Source organism: Cystoisospora suis (genome assembly GCF_002600585.1).
Source record: "Cystoisospora suis strain Wien I chromosome Unknown contig_1083, whole genome shotgun sequence".
Classification (NCBI taxonomy): domain Eukaryota; phylum Apicomplexa; class Conoidasida; order Eucoccidiorida; family Sarcocystidae; genus Cystoisospora; species Cystoisospora suis.
The window spans coordinates 39336-54240 of record NW_027153884.1 but is presented as its reverse complement, the minus strand read 5'-3'; the positions used below and the strand labels follow the sequence as shown (position 1 = coordinate 54240).

The following is a 14905-nucleotide window of genomic DNA, read 5'->3' as shown; positions in this document are numbered from 1 at the left end:
CCGTAGTGTTTCTCCTTTTCGTCCACTGCACAATGATCTTGGCCGCTTGAACTCTCTTGTTGTTGTTTCAGTCCTTGTGTGTTGCCTCCATTCGCTCTTTATTGACCCATCTTTTTTTACAGCGTACGCAGCTTTTTCTTCATTAGGGCCCTCTGTTGGCTCACTGTTCCTAGGGAGTGGGCTCTTCAACGCTGTAGTGGCTTCTGACCTCGTAGCCGGCTCAGGGAAAGAGAGACCAGCCAGAGCGGCATGGCGCCCTTCCGCTGGGGGAGCCTTTCCGAGCTCGGAAGCAGGCAAGGCCTCTGTAGATGCCAGCCGTGTATCGGGGTCGGCAGCAGTTTCAGGGGACAATGCAGGAGTTCCATCGGGTCAGACGAAGGAGCACCGTAGCTCTCCTTCGAAGTCGCAGGACTCAGAGGGGAGATCTTGGGAAGAAGGAGAAAGACAGATGCAAAAAGAGAGTGAAGAAAGGAAAGACGCATCTCGCAAATATTCAGCGCCCAGCAGTATTCCTGATGAACCTGATTCTAAGGATACTTTGGGTGACGTTGGGGGGAAGGGGCTTTCCCATGTCTCTGGTTCTACCGTGAACCCGGAAAATAGTGACCGTATTCTCTTAGCAACATCTCTCACAGATGACACTGTATCACCTCCAGCAGTCTCAAGCAATGGAGATCGGGCGTCTTTCTCTGCATCATCTTGCCCACGTTTCGCTTCGTCTGTCTTGATGCGGTCTCCCCCTGCCGACCAGCCGGATGCTTTCCGTCTCTGGTTGACAGACAGTCTCGGCCTTGATCCAAGCGTTGTGGGTCTCTCTCTCCCGACAGCCGTTTCATCGGCGAATCCTTCAGGTCACCTGGTACGTACGGACGGACAGCCGGGGGGTGCTAACGGAATGCAACAGACAGCGGGAACTGACACCCTGGCTCGTTTGACGAGCACTCACCCGAGAGGATATGATGCCCATCGTCGTGGGGTGGACACCCAGCGTCCATTTGCCTCGGGGACTGCGATGCGAGGGAATTCTGATGGAGCCGCCGGAGACGTACAGGGTCAAGATTCTGTACCTGCAGTGCCCAGCGTGCTAGGCGGCCGAATGGGAATAGGAGAGGATTGGAATCCGGATGCTCAGTCGGCCGTAGTAAAGAAGGTCGCAGCCGCTTTAGAGAAGCAAGTCTCGAAGATTTCTGAGGACACTGATTGGCTTCAGAGGCAGCTTACTGGCATCGACGATGATCTGCAGACATACCGTTCGGCCCTTATGGACTTGAGACCACAGAAGAGTGTGGCCGCCGTTGAAAAACTCGTTGTCGGCGGTAAGGAGGGGGAATGACAGACGCCAGTCCAGGTTTTTTTGCGTGCTATGTTCTTGCCGTACGCTCCGGCTGGCTGAGAGCAATATGTTCTGCTGTATTTAATGTGACCTCGGTCCATCTGAAGGATTCTGCGAGTGACGCTTTAGTAGCATCGAGATGATTTGAGACGGATCAATCTTTCTGCCGTAATCTACTATACTATAACCATGAGTTATCGCCCACGTGTTTGGTTAAATTGCCTGTGGAACTGTTTTCTCCTAATCTCTTGTCCGGGTGGGAGTAAGAGCGCGACTTCTTCCAAAGACGCCAAGGAGCTCGGCGCTGACCGCAGAGAAACCTCGCTTTTTAGCGAGCGGGTGGTGGTTAGGTTACTTTCTTTGGCGCTCGGGCTTCAGTTCCTTTCACCGGCATTCTTCTTCAGATAATGCTGGTGCTCTAAGGATAGTACGCCCGTTCGTCATCTCTTACAGGGAGTTCTCGCAGGCCGCATGACGCATCGTTCTCCTCTTGTTATGCGGCTATCCCTCGCATCCGTGTTTAGGTTCTGAAGCGGTCTCATTTGCATGCTCTCTGTAGAGTGCTGCTGGGGCTCCCAAGATGTCTTTTTACTCTATGCTCTTCCGCACGGAGATCCAGCTATGGTGACGTATATGGAAAGATGAGCTGTCTCGTCTCTTTTTGTTTTTGAAAACAGGGCCTCAGTTTCCGTCTCGAGTTTTGATGGAAAAACTACATCAAGGAGTTCGCGTTCTCGACTCACGCATCGAGACTTTTGTTCGCACGAATAGCACTTTGTTCGAGTCTCAGCTAGAGGCCATTGTTGAGCAGCAGCTCACTCCTATTCGGCGGGTAAGCGCGCGAATGTCTTTGCGGTGGCTTGAGGGAGAAATCTGAAGGGTTTAGGACGTGCCGTGCTCTTTTCCGACGGGGAAATAAGGGACTTGAATCAAGTGTAATAAGCACACGTGTGTATGTACTCTGAATTTCTTCGGAGCAGCCGTTGCATGCTCGGCTGTGTAAGTGGAGTATTTCCCGTCACACGTGGTCTTGTATGTGGGCATTTTTCTTCTAGAGAAAGAGGTGTCTTCCGAGCTTCAAACAGGAGATTGGGGATTTTCAGCGCTGTGCCGCTGTTCACCACATTGTAAACAAAGCGCTGGGCTGTACTCTGCGGGTGACGGGAAACATGAACGCTTAGGAGTAATGTTTATGTTGTCTCAGGAATTCACTCTGGCTGGTCGAGGGAGCCGCCGTTCGTTCTGATACACTTCTTTTTGGTATGCTCTCTTGAGTGCAAGAACAGCGGGTTTTCTTCACACACTAGCTAGTCAGCACGATAGCTTCATCATCGCTCAGTGCTTTCGTTGTCTTCTTCTCGGAGCTATACTTTCTCCGTCGCTCTGCCCGTGCGGGTCTCTACAGGACGTCTTGGATCTATCACTTGCGCTGGCAAGCGGCTCCGACACTGCGCTGGACATCACAAAGGAACTAGCCGAGATGCCTAGGAGAGTTAATTCTGCCGTCAGCCGTTACGTAAGGTCTCTCGCCTGTTCTGCCTTCTAGCTCGCTACTCAAAGCGTCTCTGCTTGGCAGTTTTTTCTTCTACTCCTGCCACGGAGGCCAGGCCGGGGAAATGGCCACGTACACATGTATGCATATATATGCATATATATATATATATGTGATCCCAGAATACACATAGACATGCACAACGAGTAATGAAATATATATATATATATATATACGTATGGAATGTGCCTTTTGGGAGTTAGGGTCAAAGAATTCCGGCTTCGATTAACAGCCGTCGTTCACAGTTGAGAAGGTCTGAATGTTTTAGAGGCACGAAGATCTGACCTCCTGTCTTTTTCTCTCCGATGTATCATCTGCGGAGTGGGCTGATGTATGCGCTTGGGTAACCAGCGGCGTTTCCGCTTGGTGATATTCTATAGACTCGCTGCCATTTCTTCCGAGGTTTCCTAGCTGAGCAGTTATTGTAAGTGGGTGTGTGATTCAGGAGGGTTTTTGCTGGACAGAGAGAGAGTCCTTCCGTCGGGCAATATGCTTCTAAGCTTTGCGTCTTTAGCTCCGGTATTGAGGTGTCTTCACTCTCGCAGATAGACATGCCTGTTTAGGCAGCAAGCAGACGGGCTCTTCGCATACAACAGGAAAGACCACCGTTTGCTACCTTGGTAGCACATTCGCATGTAAATGACCCTCTTCTCGCGTGTCATTTGGAGAACGCCATGCAGCCTGTCTTACGTTTTCCGTCCTTTCTGGAATTTGTGTGGATCTGCTTGAAGTAGCCCTCAATGTAGCATTGTAGGTTCTTCAGTCGAGAAAGTCTGAAAGTGTCTATTTGGTTGACGCAAAAAGGCGCCTTGAAAGCTTGTGTAGAAAGCGCGCGCGTCTATTCCATGAGCGTTTTTTAATGGCTCTTTTCTCTCTTCTTCAGAAAAGTGATATAGCTTCACTCAGAGTACGACTAGAAGAGCTGTTTAGCGAGACGATGCATCATGAAGATTTACGCCTGAAGGGGCGTTTACAAGAGTTAAAGGAGAAAGAGCAAAGCCGTATCAATGAGCTGAATCTAGAGGAAAGGATTCTATCAACAACAGTGGAAGACGCCATCCAAGATATGGAACGTCGGGGCTTTGGAATTCTTGATGCCAGCTCCGTGTATCGAGAGAGTGATGCGAAGAAGGTGCTGGATCTTCTTCTGTACTTGATCGACAAGAAAAAGAAAGATACCTGGGACGTGTAAGCTTCTTCAGTCTTCAGGGGGAAGGGGTGTGTGAAAACATGTCGATGCTGTGTGAATGCGGTCTTCTGCGCATGCGCCCCCGCGGTTGTTTTTCCGACCGCGTCGAAGGTCGTGAATGTCATCCGATCGTTCCGCTACTGTTGAGAGGTTCTTACAGGACAACAGACAACGTAAAGGTGTCGTCGGGGACTTGTTGAGTTTACAGAGTAGGAAGTGAGGAGCGCGCACACTATCGCGTAGCATGCCTTTTAGACACGTGGTACGAGGGCATTGCTTGGCAGTGAACGGATAATAGCATAGCTGCGGTATGATGTGTCTTTGTGATTTAGGCTCCCGGTTGTCGTGGTGACTGCGCCTTTACCTCCTCGTCCAGTGAGCCTGTCTGATATGAAGGAAATGGCAGGAACAATAGCGGAAGCAAGCAGGGCTGATAAGATATTTGGCGGTCAGGATGGATCTCAGGCGGTGATGCCTGGGGGCCCTCTCTCTTCAGAGCCTGCCCCCCAGTCCGATAGCCCTGGTGCACGAGATGAGCCTCCCTCGTTGACGAAACTCGAGACAATAGCGACCAAGGAGGAGGGAGAAGAAGGAAGAGGCAGGGCAGCCTCGAGTTCAACAACACACGCTGGCGCTGATGGTACCATGCAGACTGGAGACGTGCAGAGTGGAACAGACACTCAATCAGATGGAGGAGACGCGTCTTCGAGCGCCGATGTGCATGAATCTTTGGGACAGAAAGAGGAAGAGACAGACGGAGGAGATCGTACACAAAGGGAAGGGGAGGAGACACCGTCGAATAGTACTCCTTCGCCAGCTGAGAGTTTCTCTTTTGGAGGTGGTGTTGACCATGAGAAGCTAGGTCTGAGAGTACCGGAGGCCCACCTACAAGACGGTACTATCCGGTCTACTGACTCCGATTTTTTCAGACGAGATGAGAAAAAGAAGCTTGTGCGTACGCCAGCCGGGGTAGAGTGGGGCTGCCAGGGATGCGAGGAGGAGATGGACTCGATCTCCGCTGAACTAGATGCTTGGCTGGGCACGGGTCACTTCCTCCCATCAAAGGTCATTCAGTGGGCGCGCTCTGAGAAACCGAAATCCAGCATTATTCCACCCTTGTTTACTCTTCAGCACCTCGTTCTGAAGCATTATGAGGCTTCTCCTTTGGTCCAAGGAGGCAGCAGCTCCTTCTCGTCGTCAATATCCACGGAGAGAACGCCAGGGGAATCTTCACGTGTGTCTCCGGATGAGACAGGCGAAACGATCATGAAAGGAGGCGAGGGACATGATGACAGCCGGACTGTAGAGGGCCTAGCCGGGCAAGATGCCGGGGTGAACACGAGCACTCTTTCGAATCAAGAGGAAGGAACGTTACAGAATACGGGTACCGTCAAGAGAAGAGAGTCGTTTGTAGCTCGTAATGTGCCAGCAAAGGAAGGTTATTACGTTCTACGCGTAGATAAGTTGCTGATAGAATCTTTCTTTGTCAAGTCAACAGGAGAAGTCACGCCTGTCCCTACTCGATATCCTTCTTCACCCCCCGCTACTGTTCTAGGACCGATGATTCCTCATTCAGAGTATGGTGCGCAATTTACACGAGCCTTTGCTAGTTTGCGCCCATCCTTCTCACCGGTTGCTCCCGTCGCGGGGGCTGACGCAAGCTTAGAGCCACTACAGCACGGTATTCGACCTGAGGGGGGCTCAGAAGGACAGTCCCTTCCTGGTTCCAGAACAACAGCAAGGGGTGATCTCTTGTCGGTCTTCCGGCGTAGAACAACGGTATCGTCAAGGACTGGGGTAGCCCAGGTGAGACGGTCTCTGAGTAAGGTTGAGCCGGTAGGAGGAAACCCGCCTAAGAATGAGGATGGACTAGCAATGCTGGCACGGGTCCAACAGGAGATTGCGAAGAACCGCGCATTACAGTCGGGGGGAAGCAGGGTGATGAGAACGGGTGGTAAGAGCTCATCTTCTTATGCCGCCTTCAATCCGTTCCTGTGTTGCCTCAACGTTGTAGAGGGTGACGTCCCTACCCAATGCGCGCATGTACCAAGGCTTTACGGGGGTTCGTTCCGGATGCCGGGAGGCCAACTTGACAGGGAGTCAAGTGTAGGAGGAGAAGGAGAACGAGGCCCGAGTTCATCTGAGAAGCCGTCGGGGGAACCAGAAGTAAAAGGCGATGTAGGGATGAAAGCTTCAACAACGAGTGGAGAATCATCAGGACACTCGGTTCAGAAAGGACATGAGACAGACAGCAGTGCTCCGTCACCCCTCCGTTCTGGAGAGGTGAGAGCTCAGGCTTTATCATCTCTTTCCCCCTCTTCGTCTTCCCTTTCGGAGACAAGAAATGCTGCCTCGACTCCCCCTTCACGACAACGAAAAGTTCTTTTGGCTTATCTCGGCTCTCGAACATCGGGTTTGGCGCTTCGCTATCTAGGGGGGAAAGGCCGGGAGTTACGTCGACACCAGCTGACCCGAATGATGGTTGAAGAGCTAGTATCTCATTTGGACGCAGTTTGCCTTATGGCTGGAGAGAGCACTTCGAAAACGGTTACTGACTCAAACACCCCAGGCGTCAGCTGTGGAGGTCTCCAGGCATTTACGAGGCTAGGTCTTGAGGCTCCTGTGTGGAGACAACTCATGACTATGAAGCAAGAACTCTTTGTGTCAAGCCCAACACAGTGGGGGGACATCCTTTACGAGAAAACACTCGAAGACCATCAAATCGAGGTCTTCACCGTGTATGCGAAGGTGCCACCCCCGTTGTTCTTGCCCGTGACTCCTTTCTTTCAGTAAGGAAGCAGTCCCTGGTCTCACTCTTCCTTTCATACCCTGTGTCCGTCAGATAGATAGATAGATAGCCTCTCTGCGCGAGCTGCTTCGTCGTGCCAATGTGGGCACAGGCTTACATACAGGTGAAGGGCATGGCCGGCTGTGCGACGTCTTTGTCAGTGCAGCCCCTCTTTGCCTCTGGAGTTGGTGTGGGTCCTCGAGTCTTCCCTGTCGTCTTCTCTGAAAAAGTGTCTTTCTTCGACTCCAAGAGACCTCGGTGGCTGCTGCGCCACTTAGCGAATCTTTGTTAGTAGAACAGTCCCCGGATTCTCTTCTTGCCCAGCAGTATCAATGAAGAAGAAAGGGGACACGTGCTCTCTTTGTTCAATGCACGTGTCATGCCTAGCTCCCCCACGCCGTTCCAGTGGAAACAGGGAGATGCAGTGCCCCCAAACAACGTGAGAAGCTTCTTGCAGTATCTCCTCAACCCGTGCGGTATGTACTCAACCGCGCACCGGCCTTTCGTGCCTTGAAAGAGCTAGAATCCGTGGCCGGTGTGAGGGACCTAGCGGGACTCTTCTGTGCAAACGCGGAGTCATGCGATAAGCGTGCATGCTTGCATGGATCGACTAGTCCAGCGGGAGTGCTTTGTTGCCGTGAGAGTGTGTGCCGGCTCACTGTTACTTCGATAGCCAAAATTTGCCCGTTTCAAAGATGCCGTGGCGGCACCCGAGTGCGTAGGTTTCAAAAGGTCGATCTTAGGTATCACTTGTCTTTGGCATGTGAGATAGACTGGACGTAGGCCTCTTTCCCTCTTGGAGTCATGCCAGCCAATCAGTTTGTCTCAAAAGACCTTGACTGTTCTGCCGTGTATCGTACCTTCTTTGCTTTCTTTTCAGGAATAACATGTTGCTTCTTCGTGTCCAAGTTGGATCGTGCAACTCTCGAGGACCTCCCAAGTTCGCCATACCTCCTCCTTCCGTCCTTGAGCGTTCCTTGTACCTCCTGGGGTTTCCCGCTGCAGGCATGGCGGCTGTCGCTGGCTTCTACTATGCTACGAAAGCTCAATCACGACTTCAGTATGTCCTTCCGGTGTATAAGTCCCGGCTTCCCTTTCTTTCTCACCCTGTCTACTCGCGCATAGATCCTTTGTGTATGTTCTTTGTACCTACTACTCAGCTGCGTTGTTTATTACACATGTCAATAGACTAACTCTTTATCGTTGCGTTATCGGTGGCTTCAGCACCTATCGTGGGTCTCTTTCCTACTGTTATTCTTCTACCGGACACGTCGAGTCCAGATACTCAACACTAGTCTTATAGCTGGAGTGTTCCTTTCTGCATTTGAAGTGTCTTTGCAGCGTGGTGAAAAGGCACCGACGGGCCCGGCTTCTTCTTTCACTCTTACTCTTCATGATGAAACTAAGCAAAGGAGAAAAGAGTACAGTGAACGGAGGAGCCGGGGGGGGCCAAGGCAGTAGAGCACACGAAACTTTGCTTAGGCAGGGGATTCTCTCAGTATGGTACGGCACAGAGCCCGGAACTAGCTCAGTTTACGATCAGTTGCACTGTACGACATATGCGTCTACCCGCGGACTGGCTGATCGCCGATAGTCATGCCGGCGCTATTGGCCGAGGTATCCTTCGTGTCTTCCTTGGTTCAGACGTTTAAAGGAGAAGGCGCGAGCGAAGGCAGCGGAGGCTTTTCCACAGCTTCAAGTGTCGATCTCCGCAATGCAAAGTGCGCATTCTGAAGCTGGTCTGTGGGGTCGGACATCAGGGGCTGCAGAGGAGTCCAACTGGATTGCTCATGTCTCAGTTAAAGTCGGTCAGAATGCATCTTCGATCATTGAGTTAGTCGATGGACAGGCATCTCTACCGCGCCGACGAACGAAGGAGCCTCAGTGGTGGAGAGAGGAGATTCCAGACCTCACGTCCAGCAAGGTTAACTATGGCACTAACTCGGCACGTGTCTTTGTTAAAGGTCGAACGGCAGGAGAGGGAGAAGCCGCGAAGGAGTGTGGCACTCTCGAAGATCTTGTCCAGAAAGTTGGCACAGACATGGAAGCGAGAGTGGTGCCTAGGCTCTACGCTAGCGAGATGCGTGGTAAGCGGATAATCGTGGTCATCACAACAGATCAGGATCCTTTTGAGGGGGAACGACTCTTCAATAGTGCAGCCATGCAGCGGAGATGGAGCGAAGCAGATCTACTACCTCAGGCAGAAACTGGGACCTTGCGTCGGAAGTCGTCGCCTCAAGGGAAGGGTCGCTCAGCAGCTGGAGGTGTGAGCGAGGGGGGTACGAAGATGAAGGAAGGATCGACGCAGATTTCTCCTGGAGCCACACTGACGAATGGAGTTGAGACAAAGAAAAACACATCAGAAAAGGAGAAGGCACAGGGAGAAACCGAGAAAGGTGAGGATGGTCGTAAGAAGGCGAGCGAGGGAGAGGACGGAGAGGATAAGGAGGGAATCAACAAGGATGAAGGTGAGAAGAAAGAAACCGCGAAGAACGGGGGTGGGGGAGATGGCACTGCAAAGAAGAGGAGGAAGAAGAAAGGCGAGACGAAAGGTAACAAGAAGAACTAAAGACAAGAAAGGGAAGGACCATGGGCTCTGAGATGGAGTTTACTTTCATAAGGCCGGAGATAGAGAGAAACAAGGTTTTGCCTCATGAAGGAAGGATAGAGAGCGTAGATGGTCTCACAAGTCACGCGGACGATTCAGGTAGACTCGCGAGTGAGCTATAAGAGTGGGGAGACTAGTAGTCGTTTTGGAGAGAAAGTGAAGGCATGGCAGGCAGAGATGTGCCAAGCATTGTAGAGCATAGGATTTTCAGAAAAGGTTCGCTTCAAAGACAGACATGTGACAGAGTAGACTGACGGGGGATAAAAGTCTCCTGGGATGACAGTCGACGTCACCATACAAGCTCGGCAGTATTTCTGTCTTCGGAACATCGAAACTCTCTGTGTCGATAACTTCTTCGCATACAAGAAAGGCCTAGTCAGAGACCTCTAGTCTTTAGACGGGGAGGTGGGCTACAATATCGTATGTATTGTCTCACACTGGGTCTTTTTCATAAGTATTTGCGTGCATGCAGTATACATACCTAATGACACCTGTCCTATGGAAATCCGAGTAAAGTTGTTCGATCATATTCCTAGTGTTTAGATACTACCACACCAACCACTGTGCCGTGTGTGACCTTTACTGATTCGATCATTTTGTCCCACCGCTTTCTCCCTCTCGGCGACACTCAGGGATGAAGTTGTATGGCAGAGCTGTCTCCGACCTGCTGTAAGTATGCTTTGCGAAAGCGTCATTCATACATGAAATACGCGTGTGTACGAGTGTGTGAAGTACGTACACGCAAACGCGGACGAAGAAGTTCAGAAGGAAGAGACAAGAGGAGTTGTTCGACATGCACTCTCATCTCACACTGGGGACTTCGCAGAGTTCAGGTTGTTCTTAGGAGAAGCGATTTTGCAGGTCCATGCACAGCGTCTTGTTCATGTGGAGTCCTTCTGTTAGTTGAGACGTTTGTTCCGCATCGGGAGGACAGAAACGAAAGTCACGGCCACTCAGGCGCTCTCCCGGGCCCCCCTTCCTCCATGTTGGTAGGTCTCACCGACAGGAAAGCGGAAGATTGTTTTCTTTTAATCGCATTCTAAAGGCGATCCAGTTATGATGGAGAAGGAGGGGGGAGAGAGAAATTTGCCTGATCAAAGCATGAGAAGGAATCTAGTCTTTTTTCTCGGTGTGCGAATCTTCTCCGTTATCTTCTTTGTGCTGCTCTGCCGTACAGCAACTGAATTGAATGCTTTGTTTGTACCATGTGTGTAATTCAAGTCTGTTTTTATTGGCTCGAAAAGCTTTCTCTTCTTTAGCAGTGTTGTGGGGCACGTGATGCCCGTAACGGCGACCGCCTGATGGGCCTGAGAGAGGGGAGGCGGCGTGGGTATAATCTGGCTGACGAGCGGGCATGCAGTCCTGGACAAGGAATGTCTTTTCTTTCGGTTGTTGAAGGCTTAAACTTGACGTGCATTTTCCTTCTACGGCGTTTGCTGGGTTACCCAGGATATCAGCATGCCCTTACCAGAATGCAGGTGTAAGAAGAGGATGTGATACCAAGAGGGGGGGGAGGATCGGTCTCTTTTCAAACACACGCGGATATGTATACATGTAGGCTCTTGTCCTGGTCTATGCACATCAATGAGGTGGGGTGGCGTGCTCAATGTGGGCCGATCAGTTCATTTCTGCATGCAACTTCGTTTTTCTGTCGTAGCAGGTACGCGAGTTGTCGATTTAACTGGAGAGGACATATGCGATTTTGTTGTTCTTTACTGTTGGATACTTGAAGGTACAGCTCAACTCCGACTTCTTGTTCATTCGCAGTTTCTACGTGAGGTAGTGAGTTCCTTGTTGCGGCGGCCTTGCTGTTTCTATCTCCACCTCCTGAATTTGCTAAGCCTCTTTGTATTCTGGCGGCTCTCGTGTCCGTCCTCGTTCGTTCCTTTCTCCCCTATAGAGACGATGCTAACAACTCTGTTCTAGTGAGGGGTCCAGAGAAGGATCGATAGATAGATGCTGGTACTCGGACTCCAGGAGAATCAAAGTGGGGGGGGGGTGAGGGGTCTGAAGGGTAAGGAGACTACGGGACTTGCCCCTCAGACACACGTCGCCGTCATCATCCATTGTTTTCAGTTTTGTTTTGTGCTCCTGCTGCCGCTGCCTTGCATGCAACCAACTCTCATAAGAAGAAGAAACTCTAAATTGCAAGATACGCAACCCAGGACCCCCCTCGAGAGAGAGGTATTAGGATTACATGATGATTGCCGCTGGAGCGTTACAACGTTCTCCGTTCACTCTGACTTTTTCTTCACATAGGACAAGCCGTCTCTGCCCCCCGGTCTCTCTTTTGAGGGAAGAACATCGAAAAGGTTCTTACCGTTGGTGGAGTTCAGCTGGTCAGAGGCGGTGTTTACGGAGCATAAGATGATAGTTACCGACCTGTGTAACGACGCATCAGGGTAGCTCTCCTGGTCGCTATGCGGAATGTATCCATATACAACATAGGCGTAGTAAATATATGTGTACACACACGTACGATGCATGTATACGTGTATGCGTGTGCATGTCTTTTTCTCCAAGTAAATCGGTTGGTCATTAAGCAAATAGACTTGACTCAGTGACCAGTGAGTGCTTCTAGTCGAAGGTAAGACAGAAGCATCGTATATGGGAAGTCTTCAAACGAAACAGCCTCACTGCTAGTCTGTGTCGAGTCCGTCTCTCTGTATCAACTAAGTTTATATTTCTCGTTCAAGAAGAGAGAAGCAAGCTATATCCTCACTCTCTCCCTTTCACGTCGTCTCCGAGCGAAGATAAGATAGGCCAGACAGGCGCGAATGATGACGAGCATGACTTCGAACAACTCGGTAAGAAAGAGAGATAGAACTTTCAAACATCTCCGGAAGATTTTGTTTCTCTTCTATTACTACCATAGATCACGCCGCAGTAGTAGGAGGAGGCAGCGGGCCATCTTGTTGATCGGGAGCCGTGCGTTACTGAGTGCTAATAGGAGTAGCAGTAGAAGCGACGTAAGGAAAAGAGCAGTAAAGCAACTGAAAGAGGGAGGTACGAGAGAAGAGAGCAAGGTCTTCTGAGATAGATAGCAAAGATAGTCTTTCATGTTCGATTCTTCGCAGGTGAAAACGCAAGGTTGTTTCTCACATGAAGGAAAGAGAAGTCTTCTTGACAATGAGAACGAATTCCAAGAAAAGGGACGTACGAATGTGAGAAGGCAGACTTTTTTGTCCCCTATCAATCACCGCAAAAGAAAGAGATGACGAAAAAGAACAAGACTTCTTGACTGAGGGAGGGATAGACTCACCCCACCAGGGTATATCTCACTCTTCTACCGGCGTCATCACTACGATGAATCTGAATACAAACTACACGCGTACCTACTACGTACGTATGTACATACATGTAAATATATACATATATATATATATATATATATATGTATAGTTATCGACTGGGAGATTGATCGATGAGGAGTACGATGAGAGACCGAGGGGCAATACCTTGTGAAAGCGAAGCCCGCGTGCTTACGAGGTTGGTTGGTTCTCGGGCGAAAATTAGAGACGACTGTCGTGCCGATCTTCGGGAAGCCCCGCATACTTGACTAACTCTTCGAATTCCTCAGGTGGGATGAGATGACGGCGCTTTACAATACTCCGAGGTAGAGGAGGATTCTTTAGTATCATAAACCTACGAAAAGAGAAAGAAATGCCACTACAACACAAGACAGTCAGGTCACTTTAAAGGCAGGTAACACCTGGGAAGATAGATAGACAGATAGGCATATTAAAGACGTATGGGTAGATCGCTCGAAGATAAATACATATATACATTGATTGATGATAGAAAGATCGATCTGAGATAGATAGGCTAAGAAGTAATAGAAGGTGAGGAAGATTGATGGGTGCACTCTTTCTTGTATTTGTGCTCCTTAAAAGTGTGAATCTTTAGGAATAAGTTCGAAGACAGGGAGGACTGCCAAGGTGACTCTTTCTTCAATGCGTCCCCCGTTCACCCCTGTCCTTCTTTTGTGCTCCACAACAGAAGGCGTGGAATGGATTACGAGTTGGTTTTTATCCTGAAGAAGAGGCTGCTAGACAGAGAGTTGCCCACTTTGATGAAAGGTACATGAGACAAAGAAACACGGATGAGTATACGTATATAGAGCTATTCATAGATAGAAATCGGTAGATAGAGAGACTAGATAGAAAAGAGATAAAGGCATAGATAGATATAGAGACCATGGATACAGAGAGAGAGACAGACAGAGACAGATAGGCTAAATCGATTGAGAGAGAGATGTGAAGAGGTAAGTAACCCATACACACACATGAACGATGTAAAGGTATTTCTCCTCAACTGAGGTAGGGGGCGAAGAAGGAAGCCAGATCACCTGAGAATGCGGTCATCATGATTCAACTTGATATGGAGATAATGCACTGCTGAAGGGACAAGTCCAAAAGTGAGCTCCACGACATGTGCGCTGTCTTGCTTCTTTACAAGGTACGCAAGACGACGATATCCTCGATACCTCACTCGGAGGTTTCGACCTGGTGTGACAAAGACATGAGTAGATGATGATAAGTCAGTCTCCTTGACAAAAGAACTTACAAAGATACAGACACACACCTCCCTACTCATGTTCAGAACCCAAGCGAGAGGGCAGTCATGAAGAGAGAGAGATAAACAGCACATAGTTGAAGTACAACGAATAGAAAGACAAGGTTGAAAAGACACAAGGGGAGAGTCACATGAGAAGAGGAGATCTAAACACGTTCAGTCGCCTCATGGTGGCGACAACTCATTCATTACTCACGGCTCACTTCAGCTATCGAGTGGCTGGCATCTCTCTCTCTCCCTTTCTCACTGCCTAAGTGTGGAGTGTATATACACCCACTTTCACGTCATGCCAAGGGGAGTATTTCAGACATCTATGTATCTTTGCCTCCTGTTTTCATATGTCGTGTGCCTTCAACTGGCTCGGGGCAGTATCAGGACAAGTATGACATATTTTTAACAGAAATCCATCGGAGTTTTCTTCCTCTGAACGAAGAAGAGAGGGGACATTGAGAGAGGACAGACGGACCGACCGACGCCCCCTCGGATGCAAATACTCCATCACAAGACGACTCTATTCACTTTCTCTTCGGACAAAGCAGAAAGACAGACTGCAAAAGATCTTTACATACCCGTCTGTAAGCCAGAGAGGAGATGACAGAAGAACAAGAAGATGAAAAGAAGGAATACGGGGAAAGAAACAACTCAAGACAAGCAAAAGAAAGAAGAAACAGTGCAAAAGAAAGAAAGATACACTTGGATTCACTGTCAACGAAGACCATGCCGATATGTCGACCATCCGTCAAGTCTCTGCAACGACTCTTTCTCTTCTAAGAGATATGAAGTAAAGGTTATTGTCTGTCCTTCATCCACTCCCTGGAGATAGAAAGAAAGACGCATTCTCCGAAGAAGCGCACGTAACA

The 14905-nt window shown here is 49.7% G+C and overlaps 1 protein-coding gene across 1 annotated transcript; it reads left to right on the top strand.

Moving 5' to 3' along the window:
- The first annotated feature begins 122 nt into the window (after positions 1 to 122).
- Positions 123 to 13830, top strand: CSUI_002605 (uncharacterized protein). The gene is made up of 8 exons (XM_068062805.1): positions 123 to 1316; positions 2011 to 2165; positions 2739 to 2849; positions 3769 to 4073; positions 4407 to 6863; positions 7743 to 7922; positions 8507 to 12277; positions 13470 to 13830. The coding sequence occupies exons 1-7, from the start codon at positions 449 to 451 to the stop codon at positions 9429 to 9431; spliced, it is 5001 nt and encodes a 1666-aa protein (XP_067925216.1). The 5' UTR covers positions 123 to 448; the 3' UTR covers positions 9432 to 12277; positions 13470 to 13830.
- Positions 13831 to 14905: the final 1075 nt, after the last annotated feature.